The 18,946-nt window shown below is 44.2% G+C and overlaps 1 protein-coding gene across 9 annotated transcripts in view; it reads right to left on the bottom strand.

The window, feature by feature from the left end:
* Positions 1-6,236: 6,236 nt before the first annotated feature.
* Positions 6,237-18,946, bottom strand: part of DCUN1D3 (defective in cullin neddylation 1 domain containing 3) — a 20,249-nt gene continuing 7,539 nt past the window's right edge. For 4 of the 9 annotated variants that reach the window (XM_075767312.1, XM_075767309.1, XM_075767310.1 and 1 more), the window contains 4 exons: positions 17,767-17,957; positions 15,299-15,375; positions 10,016-10,548; positions 6,237-8,028 (listed from right to left, as the gene is read on the bottom strand). In XM_075767312.1, coding sequence (XP_075623427.1) covers positions 7,545-8,028; positions 10,016-10,446 — 915 coding nt within the window. In that variant the 5' untranslated portion in view covers positions 10,447-10,548; positions 15,299-15,375; positions 17,767-17,957 and the 3' untranslated portion in view covers positions 6,237-7,544. Of the gene's footprint in view, positions 8,029-10,015; positions 10,549-13,123; positions 13,681-15,298; positions 15,376-17,766; positions 17,958-18,946 lie in introns of those variants that run through there. The other 5 variants (XM_075767316.1, XM_075767314.1, XM_075767315.1 and 2 more) reach the window with 3 other exon arrangements.

Raw genomic sequence — 18,946 nt, 5'->3', positions numbered from 1 at the left:
AAAGGACTTCAGCTTTAAATAAGACATTTTGTACAAAGCTTGAGCACAAAAAAAGTGAACACCGTGTCGTTATGTAAACACCACAACCGTTACTCCGTTGTTCCGTAATGCACCGAGCAGCGTGCAAGGTCCCTTTCCAGTAGGTCAGATTTCTGTAGCCGCTCCCCTCCCTCCCTCAGACCTTACTGGAATACAGGAAACCCAGAAGCTTTGGAACATTTACAAAGCTACAGTAGTCGGGATACATTGTGACCGAAGGTTGGTGGGTTGTGTTTTTCTTTACGGGATTGATCATTTAAATATACAGAAGTACAATAATCTCACAGGTAAATGAATGGCAGCTTGGATTAGAAAAAGCACCAAAATATTTAATATACATCTGGCACAAATTCCACAAGAAGTCAGTAATGGACAAACCAATGCTTTGCTTGTAAGAAAAGAAAAACGTCAGACTGCACTTAATGCTCCTCTTCCAAAAGGGACACGACAAGAACATTGCACTCAGGGTTGCGATCAAGTAAAGACAACCTTCTTACTACAACCTATTTGCATTGTGCCTTAGATTGCACGCTCTGTAAGACGCCGTTTCCATTCTGTTCCAGATAACCACGGTGAGCAAAACTGATGTAAGAAAAGTAATTGTAAAACCACAAACCAAACGGGACTCAGCAGATGGATCGTCTTGAACTTCTCCCACTTTTCCTCTGGATCGTGGTTTGATATTTGGCCACATCCCTTCAAAAAAAACCAAACCCTACGTGAAACAGAATTTACTCCAGCCATTTTCAAGCATTACATTTACACAGCACTTCTGATGGTGCTGTCTGAACGAGGAAGCACGGGTCTGCTCCACCTCACGCAATACATTCATCATTTCCCAGAGCGAGAGAATTGGATCGCACGCGGGTCTCTCCTGGGTAAGTCCGAAAGGCAAAAACCGGCTCTAACACGAAGAACGGCAGGTTTGATCCTACCGACCCTCGCCAGGTACTGGGGAACTGGTCAGCTAGTTGTATTCACGTGCAACTCGGTGAAAGCCGCACGACGGCGTGCTCTCACGATTTCCTTCGCCAGGATTAGTAACTTCTCTGGGAGCGAGCGCGCTACCAACATGCCTTCTTTCCTTCCACGGAGACTTGAGCCTAACCTGCGGCCTCACGACCCCCAAGCAAGTACTCCAGGAAATCCAGCCGTGTCAGCCAGCTCCCCGGCCGACCCCCCTCCTCCGCGCAGCCTGGCGGGGACTCGCGGTTCCTTCACGCCCTCACGACCCCAGCACAAACCCCAGCCCGCTGGGTCGGGACCTAATCCTGCTGCTTGCAGCCACGGCTCTCAGAACTCGAGTTACTCGACGAGTAACGGCACGAGGCCCTCCAACCACTCCTGCCAGCCCATCTCCTTTTTGAAAGGCTGATTTAAACTTCTCTTTAAGAAAGCAAGCATATTTTTAAGATAACTATGTTTAGCGTGACTTAAAAAAGTCACAACTTCAAAATATTAAGCAGTATTCTGTGAAGTCCTCTAACGGGTAATACACAGGGGAGTACACAACCAGCAGCCAGCCTTCAGCTCCGCTGATGCTCTGTGCGGGTTTGCCACCTCCGGTCACGCGATCTCCCCTCTCGCGGGCCCAGAGAAGAGCAAGAGTCAGCAGTTGTAACTGCGTAAAACGGCAACATTCAAGTAAACGCCCTGGTTCAACAGGAGGCAACCTTTAGTCCAAATGGAATTTACGGGGGGGGGGAAAACCCCCAAAGCTTTATAGCAAGAACACTGGAGACGGATGGGTTTGTGTGTGAAATGATGCGTTATCCAGAAAGGGCTTATCTGAAGAGTGCAATTACGCAAAGATAGAAGCTTTTTAATAATAAAATAAAGTTGTATAACCTCCAGAACCTGTTGGATTTTGCAGCCTAACTACAGAACGACTGAGGATTGCAATAGTAGCGAGGAACCGCTGTAACTCAGTGATTTAAGGCAAGCCGTTGGCAGGACTAGTACGTTCGTGCTCCTTCTCCCTACGGCCTCACGCGTCCCCCCGCCCTCCCGAAGCCCGTGGAGGTGGTGCCAGCGGTGCCACCCCAAAGCAGCCCTCCGCCTGGAAGAAGGAGCTCATAGCGACAGTTGCTGCAGCACGGCGTCCGTTTGGGATGAGCGGCGACAGTAACTGTGGGTGGCTTTCTGTGTGGGAGGGAAGGAAGGGACAGAGACGTGTCGCGTGGGAGGGGCACCACCTAAACGCGCCAAGGAACCAGCCGAGCGCTGAAACCATGCTGGCGTCTCCCGCACGCTCCAGAACTCTCCAGCTTTGCTCAAGGGGTTTATTCTGAGCGGATTCCGAGCCCTGGGAGGAAACGGATGCACGGAGCCCTGACACTGCTGCAGCTCCCATCTTCGCTCGGTGTTACGGGTCCAGCCCAACAGATAAAACGCGGTATTTTTCACCAAAAGAAAAATACGCTCATGGCGCTGCCTCAGGTGGGTTCCTTGAGTTTTTCAAGGGCAAATTAAAAGGCTGATGGCTCCCTCGCGGGGACCGGCCGCTCCATCTCCAGTTCATTGTCACACTGGTATCCCGACCGGGGAAGAGGGTGGGTGACGATAAAAGCCGCTGAGCCACACGCAACGTAGCTCCAGTCGGCCACTCTATGGCACTCCCAAACTAGCACCCAGGAGGACCGACGCTTTTGTTTGCGGCTTGACTTGGTTCCCTTTCAAAGGGTCGACTGCATGCAGATTAAAAGCAGTATACCAAAAAGTATGGCAAATAGCTAATACTTAACTGGGGTCAATTAAAAGAAAAACGATTATTCATCCAGGCATAAAATCCTGGGAGCAAAGGATGGTAACCTTGAACTGTTCAAGTCTAAGAACAAGAGGTAGAGACACCTATGTACTTCATGGTGAAGGGGTTACAGCCTTCCTTCTCACAATCTCATGTATTTCGCTTCAGTTGGCAATCTAAAAATCAAAGATTCAATCTTCAATAGTTCAGAGAAAATTTTAACACTGGTGGTTTTGCTTGCACACAACAACATTTAAGCAGACACTCAGCTTTCAATACTCATTTGAAAAAATATTTATGTTTTGCTGTCTATTAAAACACTGCCCTGAAGAATTTTGACTTTCAGGTTAAGCATCTTCCTTTTTAATATGAAAGGCTAAATTCACACGCACACATCAAGCCATGTGAGCTCAAGGGAAGAACTCGGTGCCCAATTTACTGAGGATCTTCTAAAAAAAGGACCACAATGCAGAACACAAGGCTGCGAGACTCACAATGACTGTCATTTCCCGATGAATGGGAATAATGTGACCTCAGCCAACAAACTGCATCACAACCAAGGTGGCAATTAACTAAGTGGTGTTGCTTTCACTTTGTTGGGGTTTTTTTGGAAACAAGACTTAGAACTGTAAGGAAAATACTTAGATTGACAGCGTCATGAAAACGCTACGGGCAGGGCCCAGCCCTGCGCAGGAACCCTGGGGGACAGGCGAGTCCTGGCATCCATGGGTTCTTCAGGCTCTGACGGACACCACGGAGCGAGACGGGAGTCACACCACCAAAGCTGCTGCTGCCCCCGTGCTCTGAACCCCGGGCTGCCCTCAGGAAGAGGGGCTGCTTCTACCTGCAACAACCCCGAGTCACTCCCCGGCAGCAGAGCAGGGTCAACTCGTTTCACGCTCTTAGACGCGCTTGGCTGAAAAGCTCCAGTGGTTCAGAGGCCGGTTCACCAGCAGATCGGCCGCGCCAGCCCAGGGAAGGCAGCGCTCGCCCCGGGGCAGACTGAACCGCCACAGGCTTTGGCTATCTGATTTTATGCCACCTGCCACACCTTCAGTTATTTTTCCTGTGGTTCTTTCATTACAATTGCACAGTATTAAAAAGCTATAATTCTCCATACAGAACAGCAGCAAGTAAACTCACAACTCAGCTTTCCATTTCAATTAATTTCCTCGGTCATGTTTTATGGCAAGCTATGGGCAAAATCTTTCAGATCCTTACTTGAATCAATAAATAGTCTTTGACCTCAAAAACGCACCACACAAGTAAAAATTAACACAACAGCCTCCAGTTGATCTGGGAGCTAAATTTTAAAGGTGTTGCGTACTATAATATGGTGCAGGTGGTCAGTGGTTTATTACTAGGGACTAAAGTTTACAGGAGTTGTATTTCTTTGCGTATAAGGGACAGCAATAAAATGCCACAGAGTGGGGATGTCAGACCAGTTTTCCAGTATATAACTCTATAGTTCTCTATAGTTACTTAGCCCAAGCTGCAGCAGATTCACTACATGCATAAAGTTTTCTAATGCATACTGTAATTAAAAAAAAAATAAATAGTTGCAACGGTTTCAAGGATTTCATCAGCATCACTGCTCACTACAGTCCTGTGCCCTAAACAATAACGATTTAAATTATATAAAAATGAAGAGCGAATGTATTTGGCCTGTTCCACAGATATTCACAGTTTAACCATTAAACAAGCATATTTTCAGAGACTCCGATATTGTTAAAGACTTCTCAGAAACATGTATGAACCCCACTCCCACACGGGTACGCCAGCATTACAGAGTACGGTCTATTCTCCTTTAGGATCATAAAATCACCGGGCAATCCGAGGGAAGGTCTGACGCCCGCTCTTACTTCCAGCACTGCCCAAGAGTTGCACCTTCAGCTCCTGGTTCAGGAGTTTAAAACTGATACAGATCTGGTTTGCATTCTGTAAATGGCAATTAAAAACTGAGGTTAGGCTAAAAATAAACGGTACTTTGCTCAATAGATCATTTGGCTATTTTTGCAAGTATTCTACCCGCCGGGTGGAGCTGCTCCTGCTAGGCTGAAGGCAGCGGAACAAGAGCAAGGCTGTGCTCTCATACCAAAAGCACGGGACTTCGGCCACCGGGAATTGCACGTCCTTTCCCCAACAGGAAATAAAAGTTTTCCCTTCCTGTATATTCACCACCACTGTCTTTAAAAAGAAGCTGTATTACATTTGATACACTAAAATGGCTAAGCCTTGATGTGCCACAGATCGATTTCCTTACTGCTATCCACATTCAGACCACAAAATAAACACTTTCCTTAAAGAGCTCCATCCCTCATCCTTTAGGGCTGCAGGTTTAGCCTATAAATCAGTAGCAGCCACTGCCACGATTTTGTGTGCACGTGCAAGCACCGGCTATCCATTTGAATAGTTACATTTTCACACTCTGGACATTTTAAATTCCCTTTTGGAAAAAAAAAATATAAAGTGATGAACAAAACATTTAATAGCTGAATCAATGAGTAGTCTCAAACTTATAAATACAGTCTTCATTTACTATCAAATCAGTCTCCATTTGGAACTTCTGCTAACAAAGCAGCTTCTGTCGGGGAAATTTTTTCCTTTTTTCCTTTTTTTTTTTTTTTAAATAAGAGCACCAACAAAAGTCTCGCCATAAATTCAATTATACCAGCACAAGTGCTTTGTCCTGCTTTGCTGACCAAATCAGAATAAGGTTTTGCTGCTCAACAGTGCTTGTGCCACGGTAGCTTGGAAGGTTATAGTAGCAAGGACAAAGCTTTGGGGGGGGATTTCCCTATAATACAAGCGAGTTTGGGGCTCCCCTCCTGCAAAAGGGACAGGCTCAGCTCCATCTACACCTACTACATTTGTTTTCCACAGCTTGACAAGTCTCCCAGCAAGAGCCTGCAGAAGCAGCATGGCCCAAACTCTCCTTTTATTAGATGAAAGAGATGCTATCTGTGGCTTGTGGGTTTGTTTTTAAACAGTTTGCAATACCCACGTTTTGTCAGTGATTTATGATCTCAGACCCGAGCTATTGCATAGGCTGCGCACCACCAAAGCCAGTGACAGAATTCAGGCAGATCCTCCTCCTCCTCCTCCTCTCTCTGCTAACCCCTCTGGGGCACAGCAGATGTGCAAAGCATCCCAGATCCACTTAAAATCTGTTTCCCTTTACCTTTAAACCCCTTACATCACAAAAGCCATCAGATGCTATGGATGACTGTCCAGGTTTTTTGTTTGTTTTGTTGTTTGGTTGGTTTTTCAATTGCAGCTGGTTTATGATCCTGAAACGCAGCTCTGAAAACAAAAGGTGTGTAATGGAAGTGTATCAAATTCATCAAGCCAGTACTCAGCTCTACAGAAAGCCTTGGTAATCATCCCTTTTACCAAAAGGTGTAAAAAAGTTGACATACTAAAATTAAAAAAGGTAGCATCAATAACCAAAAAAGTTTCAACCAGTGTTAATAAAACTCCCTTTAAGTCACAACAGTTTCAACAGGCAAATTGTCCCAATACAGGCATTGTAAAATAATAAACTGACTCCTATCCAAATATTATCAAATCAGTCTAAAAATGACTCATCTACACTGTTGTCATTAAGAACACATTAAGAATTCACTTTGTCATCAGATGCCGATATTGTTGCTCCAGAAAGTGTGGAGTATTAACTGCGATTTAGCAATTAAACAGGTTTTAAAAAACTGGTTCGTCAATATTAATGCAAAAGATAGTTCCTTACATAGAAGTACTGTGCTTGCCAGACAAGTAAGAGAATACTTTAGGTATAAATCACACAAATTAAAGCAGAGTTATACCACAGTTTTCCTTGAAGACTTAGGGTTTGTGTGTTGCTTCTGTCAATGTTTAGCAAACTTAAGAAGCAGAACCTTTGGTTCTTTTAGTCAAGTAAAAATATTCTCACGTAACCACAAAAATACAACTTCCAGAGAAAATGGAAGTCCATCAAGAAGTCCACGTTCAGTAAAACTGAGGTAGTACTGCTCTTTTATTACGTGATGCGTAAGAGATTTAGATACAAATCATCATCTACCGCTCAGTTGACTGACAGGTACAGTAATTTTATAAAACAATCCCAACATTTAGTTTGAAACTCCAGAAAAAAGGAATGATCCGGACTCATTTGCTATGAGTTAGCTTAAAATGGGAACTAGCCATATTATAAAAAGCTGTTGCTTATGTTGGTTTTTAGAGCCTTATTATTGGGGGATTAATGCATTTATAGTTAACACTGCTGTTGTTCTTGGGTATAAAACCTTAAAATTATTACAGCCTAAAATGTCAACAATGTAAACAGCACTACACACAGTACAGACCTGCCCTGACAGATGTAGTATGAAAAACTTAATCTGGCACTGTATAATTTAGCAATGTTAATTTAACCTAGCTAAAAAGATCTACATTGTGCAAGAAATATCAGACTTACTTATACTAATCTGAAGTCTTAAAAAAAACCAAAAAACCAAAAAACAAAAACAAAAAACCAAAAAAAAACAAACCCCCAAAATGCTTAACTTGTAGCCAGGGTCAAATATTTCAGGGCAAGAGTAAAAGGAATAACCAAAATTAAGAAAGTGCCTAAAACATGATACAGCATTTTAGAGCCCTTTCAAAGACAAGGCAGAAAAAGGTGTAAAGTAGAAAAATCTGGAGCCTCGGTAATTGCCAGAAACATCCAGAGTTTACATTTCACGAAGGGCAACAGGTTACTTTTGTCACTGCTGCTTCGACGCCGCTAAGTCTGTTCCTCCGCACACAGGCCCTCTGTGTCCGAAGACGTAATGCATTTGGTTTCCTCTTCCTTTTTCCTTCGCTCCATTTCCCACTCCACAAAGGTATCGAAGAGACTCGGCCAGGCCTCGTCCTCGCTGTAGTTGCTAAGGTCCGGTCCGATCACCTGAGTAAAATTTAGAAACATGTTCCACGTGTCCCGGGAGATTCCCTTGATTCCTGAGGGGTTCTCGATTAGGAAGTGTAACCACTGGTCCAAAATGGGGGGCTTGTTTTGGGTGAAGACTAATTTCCAAAGGGCAATGGCTATTTCCCGATGTAGCGACCTCTGTCCTTCTTCAGAGTCCAGGCCGAACTGGAAGGTGAAGCGATAGAGATCCTTGAATTTATCTTCCTGCTTGGCTTCGTTTAAGAGGCTGGGGAACCTTGCACAAATGCCGTCGATGCTGTCTGCGTTTATTGCTTTGCAGCCTTCAAAAAACTCCTTCCTGTTAAGCGAGAGAAGAGAAATTAGTGCGAGCGCTTCCCACCGGCCTCACGCGCTGAACGCTTCCCACCTCTGTTCAGCTACGTCACATCGGAAGAGGGCTATCTGGGCGAGACAAGTGGCACAAAGATTTTGGCAACAGGAGCTGCTGGAAAGAGAGACGTTTCCAAGAAGTTCCTGATGGCCTGGGGAGCCACGCACCCCCTCAGATCTGCTGGGCCACTGTTGGCATTTCAAAGATTTTGCTGTCTGGCTTTTGACTACTCCATACTACCACATCCAGTGCCTTTCACATTAAAAAGGGAATAAAATTTACTACAGAGGCAACGCCAAATGTTTGAAAACACCACATTTACGCACTGAAGCGCCATATATATAAACCAGCTAGCTTTGACATGGCCCATGCTCTGGGTGAGCTCTTCTCAAGGGACAGAGCAGGTCACCGGTGGCTTTCCTGTGGTTTTTGGTGGCTCTTCCAACCTGCAAAGTAAAAAGGGTGCCAACGGTGACGGTCAGCAAGGCACCTGCCGGGACAGTGGAAGAGAGCACGGCATCACACAACACGGGCTACAATGCCACGTATAAACACTTCTCAAAGCAGCAGTCCTACGCTAATTAGCCCACTAATAATCTGGCCAAGCGGGTAGATGGTTAGCTCCGGTTTCTGTAATGCTGATGAGGAAGTGTCATAACCAGCCAACATTAACCAAAGCCAGCAGACCCTGACGCGGGATGGGCTGGAGGGAAGACGGGAGACGGGGCAGCACTCGGGAGAAGAAGAGAAGACCGCGTTGCTTTCCTTGATGGAAGAAATCGATCAGCAACCGCAGCACAGAGCGTGCCCTCACACAAAGGTAACCTCACACCACTACATTTGCCCTCTCCAAGAAAATCGAAACGACGTTAATAGAACTCATGGTGGTAGCACAGAATCACAGAGACTCCCTGCAATTCCTTCACCGCTCAGCAAATACCTGCGCCGTCAGTCTCTGATAAATCCACGTTTGCATTCCAGAGTAACTCATCCATTCGACACACCCCCACATCCACACAGACTCTGAGGCTGCTGGAAAAGCTATCTGCGTTCAGTGCACAGCAGAGGCTTCGTTCAAGGCTCAGGACACCACAGTAATTTTGAGAGTTATCAGCCCAGTAAAAATAGGTAGTATTACTCAAACCAATCTAGGCAGACCAAAAAATAAAACATTCGTTCTCTCTCAGCACATCCCTGTACGAAGTCTTTACTTGCTCTTACCTGGATGTTGATAATCAAGTGGGGGGGGGCTGTTGTAGTTTTGGGTTTGGGTTGTTTGGGGTTTTTTTCTGGTAAGTTTTAGCCGTTCTGTTGTTTCCTGTAGCATCACACATGCTATAAGCCTGCTGACTGACCCCCTTGGCCAGAAGGACAGGCAGCACTTTAAATATCCATCACTTCTCAGCCAGTATGAAACAGCTACCAGTGTCAAAAACCTCGCGTTTCCCTCCCTCTCCGTGCTTTAACAGGATTACTCTTGGAAGAAGACATTAAGTGTAACACTGGTTGGGCAGGACCAGCGCTTAGGAAGCAGTCTGTCATTCTTTCACAGAATGATAACAGAGTTGGTAGTAATTACTAAGGAATCTCACATGACTTTAAAGCAAAAATTAATCTCAGTGTCCGATCTCATCACCAAGATAATGCTGGATACAGTAAAATTGCTTTTGGTAAATCAAGAATAAATGAATGCCCACAGAATCTCGCTACGCTGTTGATCATTAGCAGCATAATGTCCAAAACCACATTTTCTGTTCTGAAACCCACTGCGAGGGGAAAGGGAAGAGAGGACAATACAAAGCTTACCTTCTGCCAGTGATAGGAATTGATCTGATCAAAACAGAGGCGTTAGAAGAAATAAGTAAGTGAAGCTAATGAGGTTGTCTCTCCAACATACAGATGACAGGATATATTATAACATATGAAAATAATTACAAGTTCTACAAGAACTAACCTTGTAAATTTGCACATGGTAGCAGCCTGGAATTTCCAAGCCAAAACTAGCACTTTAAATTCAGTGGGATCAACACAGAGGTCATTGCAAAATCGTTCCATTCCTTCTTCCAGTATGGCATCTTCCCGTTCATCCTTATACCTCCTAAATAACTCCCCGATCCTTTGGAGCGAAGATTCTTCCGTGCTGGCAACAGAGTCTTTCTTTGTATCTCCAGAAAACGTCGGAGGCTGACTAGACTCTACAGCAGCGTCCGTCTTTTTTGTCCCGTTCACGAGTATATCTCCCGAAGACTTCCCACCAGCTGAACCATGGTCGTCTTTGTGGACCGCGCTTCTCTTACTGTGCGACTTGCTGCCCGATTCCCTTTCCCCGTTTTTGCTGCCCAGGGTAGAAGAAGGATTCTTGCACTTGGTGACACACTGGCCCATGATGTTGCAAGCCCGGCTTCTAGAGCGGTCCCCTTGCCGTCGGACACCCTCGCAGCTGCTCTTCAACACATCTCACCATGCCATTAGCAGCAGTCAACTAACCTGAAAAACAGTTTCAGGGTCAAATTGCTGTTTCTCCACAAAGAATATTGTCAGTCTTAAACGTGGGATAACATTTGCCAGTAAGAGACCGACTTCAGGATATTTAAGTTTTGCGTACTGAAAAGAAGTAGTGTACAGAAGGTTGGCATATGCCATAAATTTCAGGCAATTTCAGGCTGTTTTACCTAGAAATCAATGCAGCTCACTCAGTGGCTGCAGTATACTAACGGGTCCTAATAAAGGAAATTCCTAAAATTCTTACTGTAACGTAGGTTACAAAGAGGTTGATTCATGTACAGCCTTCATCAAGACAGACTACTCTAACCCAGAAATATTTTAAAGGAAATGGTTTTTAAAAGTATAGCCACATTTTATATACAGAATATAAAATGCTGAAACAAAGCAGTGGGGAGGGACGAGGACACCGATGGGACAACCTGGCAGAGACTTGAGCAGTACATTTCGACTGTACCTTCAGCAAACGGGCAAAGGGGTTTCGGGGGGCTTTGTTGGTTTGTTGGGGTTTGTTTCTTGCAGGGGGGTGGAATTTGTGGGTTTGGGGTTTTCTTTAAACAGAGTCTGAAATCTGGATTTTCGTTCTTGAAATATACACAGAGTGTGTTTGCAGAAAGGAGGCAACACTCACTTTTCATGCAAGATGGTGTTTAGGAATTATTCATTGTTTCAAGTGGGCTCCTCCCTTCAGGTAACGAGGCAGACAGGGAGAGGGGGCCCTTTTAATGAAGCATTTTCAGACAGACATACATGCAGATAAGAAGTAGTAAATCCAGTTCCATTTAAAAAAAAAAAAAGAAAATTAAAATGCCAAAATGTTTTCATCATACTCTGTTTTTATAAATCACAATGTTAAAGCCTTGCATATTTGGAAAAGATATTTTACCCACAGAAAAGGGTGCTTAAATTTTCCCTATGAAACCCAAACTAACACTGACACTATCCTATCAGCATGCAGCCACGCTGCAGACAGTCCGTTTCTCAGAAACATCAACTCCAAGAAAGCAATTGCTTATCATATTTCTCCTTTACCCACTTACTGGCATTTCATCTCCGCTGTCAGTTAGGCAAAAAGCCTCAAACATAAAAATTAGGTTTGCCTCGTCTTTGTTTACTGCTTCCAGGTTACAGAATTTGAACAAGAAAGAGATCAAGATTAAAAATGAAGAAATAAAATAGATGTCATGTCAGATTTTTCTGTATTCCTTCTTGGGTACAGCTCTTCTGAGACCAAACCCCTGTTTTAAGCTGTAAACGGACTTGGAACAGCAGCACCAAGTGCAGATGAAGTCTCCAGAAATTAGGATTACAAACATAAATCTTCCCTCAGCCATTATACCTATTTTGGCAAAACACCGCATATGCAGTTTCTTGAGCAAAAAAGAAATTTTTTTGCCAGTACCACTACAGCAGCCAAGATGCCGGTTTCAACTACCTGGCTTCCCTTCCCCCGTCCCTTTTCTTAAGCCCAAAACCCACAAACAAAACTAACAAAACCCTATTTTTAAGCAGCAGAATAAACATTTAGTACATCTTTTAATCAAACTGCTTTAAAGATTAACTTTGTCGCATTATTTTTATAGGCAAGTGAAGTTCAATTTAATGTATTCAAGAATAATTTCTTATTTGTATTTTAAATGATTCATTAAAATATGTATTTCCGCACAAACAACCCAAAAGACAATTTCACCGGCCCCTAGTACGTCACAACTCCGAATTCCTGAGTCCAGCCCAGCACTGGCTCCTGTGCAGCCATGTGTCTGAGCAACATCATCTTCTCCAGTCTACACCAGCCATTTTTTCATGACACCAAAACAAACAGGGTATTATTAGGCAGTGTAAATTACTGCTTAGTGATTAACTCCCAGATACCAGTCCGCTTTTTCTTTTGCCCTTTTTTTTTTTTTTTTACTTCCTCTTTAAATTCATCAGAATTCAAATGCTCCATCTACACTAATTCTTGTTCTTCCACCAGTTTCTCAAAGGCAGCCAGCACTACTTTGGCTAAGTTTTCCTTTAGAGAGAAGCACGCAAGTAAAGGAACAGAATACAAAAGTCCTGCATAAAAACTAGCATTAGAGTTTAAAGTGGAGTTTAGCTAGTTCATAAAACTTTCTGCTCAAACACATAACAGCAATTATCAGCTGTTGGGGATTCCAAACACTTTTCCCTATGGGCAGGCTAAAGAGCAGCAGCCTGTTAGTGCGTGGTACTTTTCCTCTGAAGTAGCCGGTAACAGTCAAATCACACACATAATGGACAGGGATGAATCCAATTCGCTTTAAGAATCCCGACGTAAAGTACAAAAAAAAAAAAAAAGAGAGGACAGTTTGTAAAATTAACTTACATACTCCATTGATAAATTTTCCTAACGGAAGTGATTCATGCTGTCATGCTTCCTAAGCAATGCCTTCTATTAATGATGATAACGATCTAATATTCAAGTCTACAAAGTGACATCACCAGAATGACAAAACCAACGGGGTTTATTGTCATTTGCCGTCATGAAAAGGCAGCATTACAATACACAGAGGGAGGGTGAGCCAGCTTTACTAATCACCTGCATGAGAAGAAGTGTCCCAGCAGCACAGTGGCGTCGACCCACGGAGTGCAGCTTAACCCCGTTCCCGCAGCGCACCGCTCCAGCCAGCGCGGTTTCTGTACTCCAGCCTTACACGGAGCCGACTGTTGCTCCTGAACAGCCGTGGCCCAGGCTCTGCTAGCGCTGCTCTTCCCCGCAGCAACCGAGTTCTTCCTTCCTCCTCCCTGCCGAGGAGGTTTTCAGAGCATAATCCTACTCGTTATGAACACTAGAACGACCTGAATTACAGTTGCAGCAATTCCTCACTTTTCTACTACATGAAACTTGATGCCACGTGCCAGATACTTTGAAGTATTCTACCCCAAAAATAGCAAAACCAGCTTGGGGGAAAAAAAAAGTCAGACTGCATCCGCTGGCAGTTTGTGCATGTATCTGGTTTTGTAAGGAAAAGTCTTTTGGCGCTCCATCCATTACCCTTTTATAAAATGCCTTCGCTGAGCTGGATCCACTTCACTTACCAGTCACCTCCGCTTCCTACATGACTCAGGTTTCAAGGCATGAATGGAACAAGAGCCTCGGAAGGAGATAGAAACAAGTGGGAGAACTCGGCCCTTTTTTTAAGGAAGGCTGGAGCGAGGATCCGATTGCAGCATCAGGAGCCGCACTGAACGCGGTGTTCAAGGAGTAGGAAAAAGCACTCTCAAGAAAGCGAACAGAGCTACTCAGTTAAGCGTAGAGCAAAGCAAATGTCACGTCTAGGTCATGCCGATTACAGCTAAGTGAGCACAAGAACACACAGAAATATTTCTCCGAGCTGGATCAGGAACTACAAGTTCTGGCGTACCCAAAGGTTATACTGGATCAAAACGATCAGCTCCCAAGAGCAAAATAACTGTAACAGGCTTGTACAACGTGACAAGGCAAAAGGCAGCGCTGACCACTAGTTTTGCCATTCTATTAAAGAGATCAAAATTCAGGACTAAGGTTGGAACGCACTGAGCGCTGCAGGATGCAGTACTCCCAAAGAAGTTGGATTACTCAGACAAGCATTGAGCAATAACCTACAGTAAACATGAATCACCAAGATGCCCGTGAGGCCGTCTTCCACATAACAGGAACTGCAAAGCAGAGATCGACAATGATCTTCTCTGGTCCTTTCTAGAGGGGAGTAAGCAACTGGAAACACAGGAAGAGGAGTGCTGGTGAATACAGGCAGTTAAAGGAAAGCCACCCTCTAAGAACAAAGGATGCGTAGAGCCGTATTACCCAACACGTTAAACAGAAAACCTAGAGAAGACTGGAAAGACCTTGTTAATGCTTGCTGGGGTTTTTTGTTTGGGGGGGTGGGGTGGGTGTTGGCGGGGGGGGGGGGGGGTTAAGTGCTGTAAGGAAACTAGTTTTTCACCATTTTCAAGTGTCCAGATCACACGTAACCCAAGATTTGAAGGGAGCAAAACAACAAAGTGACTCAGTAATAATTCTCTGTCTTACAAGCACACTGTGGCACAATTGAAAACAGCAGAACTGAAGTGGGGGAGAACTGGCAGGAGGAGAGAAGAAGCAAAAGAGATATTTAAGTAACCCTGTATTTTTCTTTAATGACTAACATTATTGTAGTAATAGAAATTATTGGATATGTCCAGAGCACAACAAAACACAGCCAAGTATTATGCTGTGTAATAAAGTGTTGCATCAGAAGGTATTTACAATGAGTTTCAAAACACGGAAAATATCAAGAGAGAAGGGAAAAAACCCAACCCATACATTCAGGAACACCTCCAAGACAACTTTAGGAAATCTCATAACAAAAGGGGACACAGCTTAGCCAACCATTAAATCCTTTCCCAGGTGGCAGTTCATTAGCTAAGGCAAAGACAGCATTGCTAGAACTTAACTAAGCCTCAACCCAGCCTCAACTTCTTGCAAACACTTGGGCACGGTTCGTAAGCACTCTACAGAATTTCACTCTGTGTTATCCACCTTTTAGCGGACAGGGAGCTGCGACTTCTAAAACAGCTGAGAGCAGGGAAGAGCATCGCGGGTGCCCCATCTTTTTCCAGCTCAGAGCCGATACACCCAGCTTTCCATTGGGGAGGTGCAAGAGGATCGCTGCAACTGCCTACTCAGACGTAACGGCTGCTCTAACAGTTGATGCTGGGCAAGTGATCCTGCAAGCAAACATCTAGTACTTACGTAGTTTCAGCTACACAGGGAATCATTCCACTTGCTTTCACAGCCTCCTTCAGGCTCCCTGGGTTCCACATGGAATGCTGTAAGACAAAAGGACCACACAAATCTTTACATTTAGAAGAGACTATGGAAACCATAAAACACACCAAATCGCTCAGAAGCGACTATGCATTTAATAAAACCTTTCATAGCCAAAATCCATTCGTTGAAAGAGTAATTTTATAAAACTACTTTAATTTTTGACTTACAAAGTAGCATTAACACCACTAACTCTGCATTGTTGTATAAAGCATAGATCAGGTACTAAGTACAACAGACAAGTTCAAATGTTTGTTAGGAGTAAACACACACTTCCGGATATTTTTATGGCTTTCAGCAGGGGAGAGTTAATTCCTCATTTCATGCACTCGAAGCAAAACAGAGGACATGCTATCATTGTCAATGCATGTTAGCTAAGCGGCTGTTTAATTTGTGAATGCCAGACAGCTGCTACCTAGCAAAGCATAATTTGGGCCTAGAAAGTAATTCTCTTTTTTCATTCTCTAGCACATTCTTTTCCATGTTTGTTTTCCCATGTTCAGTTGAGTTGGCTCAACTTCACTTCTCTTAAATTCCCAGCTCTGCTATATAATTAGGAAGCTCTGAAGAGATGACGGACAAAGGTATGTCTGGTTTGTGTAGCAAGAGCTACAACTGCAGCACCTAGTCAATACCTCCCTCTGTATCTGATCTAGAAAAAAAAAAAAAAACAAAAACAAGAAAGCTCTGGCAAGGCTCCTCTGTTCTACCATACTACAGAAACACTAAAACATCTTGTTTTTACAGCTCTTAGTACATCCAGGGAGCGGACAGGTGATCAAAAGCTGCCTTTCTGCATACTTACTTCTTACATGAGACCTACTTCTTAGGAAACAAGTGGGAACATTTGTTTGTTCAGTGCTTTCTTCAGTTGCAAGCAGGGAATGGATGTAGAAAGACAACTGTGAAACGAGTTCTTATCGCACACGCCAATGTCCACATAAGTTGAGTTTTCCCCAAACTTGAGTCCTATGCATGGATCATGACAAATTTGACCAACAAATAAAGCCTAGTTCAGATCAAAGCTTTTAAAAAATGTGTAAGCCCAGGGAAACAGGCATCCAAAACACATCAAACCCCCTAGAAACAGTAGAGTGGTACTTTCACCCATAATACACACACACACGGAGCAAAAACATATCTCCTCTGAATTATTTTTAGGCATTTACTTTTGAGACTGATACTCCAAAAAGCCTACTTCTCTCTGCATTTATATCCTCTGCTTCCAAACCTCATTTTCCACACAAACAACAACTCTTTTGCCCCCCTGACAGCTCTTTTAGCGTACACGCCTGCTGAAAGGGCTGCCCGGAGCGGGTCGCAGCCACCAGCCTGCTTAAACGTGTACGGGAACGGGAGTTCCTGATGCTCTCGTGGTGGAAGTACTAGCTTAGATTTCTTTCTATTTGACCATAGCATCCCACAAATTTCAAGAATTTAAGAAAATATTAACATCTGGCACTTCTATATTAATTTCTTTTGGCTCCCTGCAACTAAATAATTCCTTTTATAAATCATCAGGGGAGGAAAGAAGAGACGGGAGGGACAGGACGCTGTGCAGCCTCATCCCCCCAGGAGCCTGCTTAAATAGAGGAGAGGCAACATCTTACACTTCACATTTTAAAAACCATTGTCATGGCAACTTTATGCAACAAACGAACTACTTTTCAAACAGATTTGTATTTCTTTGGAAGAAATCTATGATCCGCCAAATCTACATTTCCAGTTGACTACAGCACAGACTGGAAGCAAATGCTTATTTCAAGTTCAAAAGAAGCTGAATCTGATGGAGTTCAGCCCTACCCAGCAAGAGCCAAACTTTTTCAGGTTGTTTGAAGTAGTTCCCACGTTGGCTGACCTGTACACACACACTGTCTGGAGCCAGAAATTTTAACATCTGTTAGAAGCGCCAGCTACAATTCTTCCCCCATTCTTACTATTATTCTACCAAGTTGCCCATTTCACTTTTTTTTTTTTTAATTTTTAATGTAGTAAGTGTAAACTTCTGTGACAACACAGTTATGGGATGTGGAATAAAACATTAGCATGAGTTAGCAGTTAAAAACCCAAGCTCTTCAAGGCTGTATTTAAAGGCTCTCACGTTGTGGCCGACTTCATCCTAAATCACGCAAGGTGACTGCGGTGGGGGTGGAAAGAAGCATCAACGCTCGTGTGACACAGGTTTTAAGTCAGTCCTCGGGTCAGGGTTGCAAGGTATAGCTGTATGCTAACATCACCCAGCATCCCCCCTTGCTGGCGTGGGAGGAGTGTCACGCTACAGTAGATCCAAAACCAGCCTGTGTCATTCGTTAGCAATCCCACTCGGCGGTCCACTGGGACGATAAATTAACGGCGTGCACCCTCAGGATTACGCAGACCTTTGTTTTGCTCACCTGCCTCTTTCTGCACCTGCGTCTGACTCCCTGCTGTGACTTTGGCTCTCCTGAGCACTGGTGCACGGAGGACGGCACTGCAGAAACGCGGCAGCTCCAGAGCCACCACTGCCCTCCACACTTGTCCTCAGCAGCTCTTCCAGGGGTAAGAGCTGATAGCGTTCTCACAAAAGGCAGCTTTCTTTGCTTTTCTGTGGGGAACCAGCGAAGAATTAGCAATACCGTTTCCCTCTTCAGCTGGCAGAAATCGAGAGGATCGACTCTGCACGTGGAAGATTTTACTGTGCGGTTTTATAGTACAGCACCGAAGCACTTGGTGCGTAAGTGTTAAAAGTATAAACGAAGCTTCAGTCAGCAAAGCCATCACGTTATGGAAACTGCTTATTTCAAGTCATAACCTGCAATGAAACTTTCTCAGCAAAAGCACTCCGACTCCAGCGCAACGGGCACAGAAGACACCTCACCACATCCCTAACCAAGCGCTGTGCTAGCACCAGTCTGTCACACAGATCTGCTGCAGAAATACAAGTATGCAAAGTTACTTAAGAGGAAGTCTAAAAGCAGGGAAGTCCTGCTGCAATTAGTTAAAAATGAGTTATTAGTTTGTCAGGCTTCCTGCAGTTCAAGCACCTTTCAATGGACTAGAGCCAGGTTAAGATTTTGAGGGCATACAGATGGGATATTTGTCGATCTGTTCTACATCGGGATAACAAACTATTTCTGATTAATGTCGCTTTGGAAACAAAACGGAGCATTTAGAAGTCTGATCGCACTGGGTAAAGTTTGCCTCTGCAGAACACACCTGTATGAGAGTAGAAGCCACTTACACAGACCCTGCAGAGCTTTGGCTGGCCGAAGGCTAGGTGGCAGTCGGTGGGAAATCCAAGGGGTTACTAGCCCGGCACCGCCTATGTCGGAAGCCTGAATACTTTGTCCCAAATGAGATGTGGACTTGTTTGAGAAAGACTGTTCTGGAAGGGCTTAACTTCTTTGGAAGGGAAGAGAGGGGCAGCTACAAAAATATCTAAAAGAAAAATCCAAGTTACAATAGATTCAGAAACTGCTTCACCGTGTCTACAGCCCGTAACGCTGGGCCAGCTCTCAGTGCCAAGAACCAGAGCTGTCACCAAACCTCTTCCTAGAAGAAGCCCCACAGTTGCCAGGAAGCAGGCAAAAAAAA

Source organism: Balearica regulorum, chromosome 15, assembly GCF_011004875.1.
Source record: "Balearica regulorum gibbericeps isolate bBalReg1 chromosome 15, bBalReg1.pri, whole genome shotgun sequence".
Taxonomy (NCBI): Eukaryota; Metazoa; Chordata; class Aves; order Gruiformes; family Gruidae; genus Balearica; species Balearica regulorum.
The sequence above is the reverse complement of the archived record's forward strand: the minus strand, read 5'-3'. Positions and strand labels throughout refer to the sequence as shown.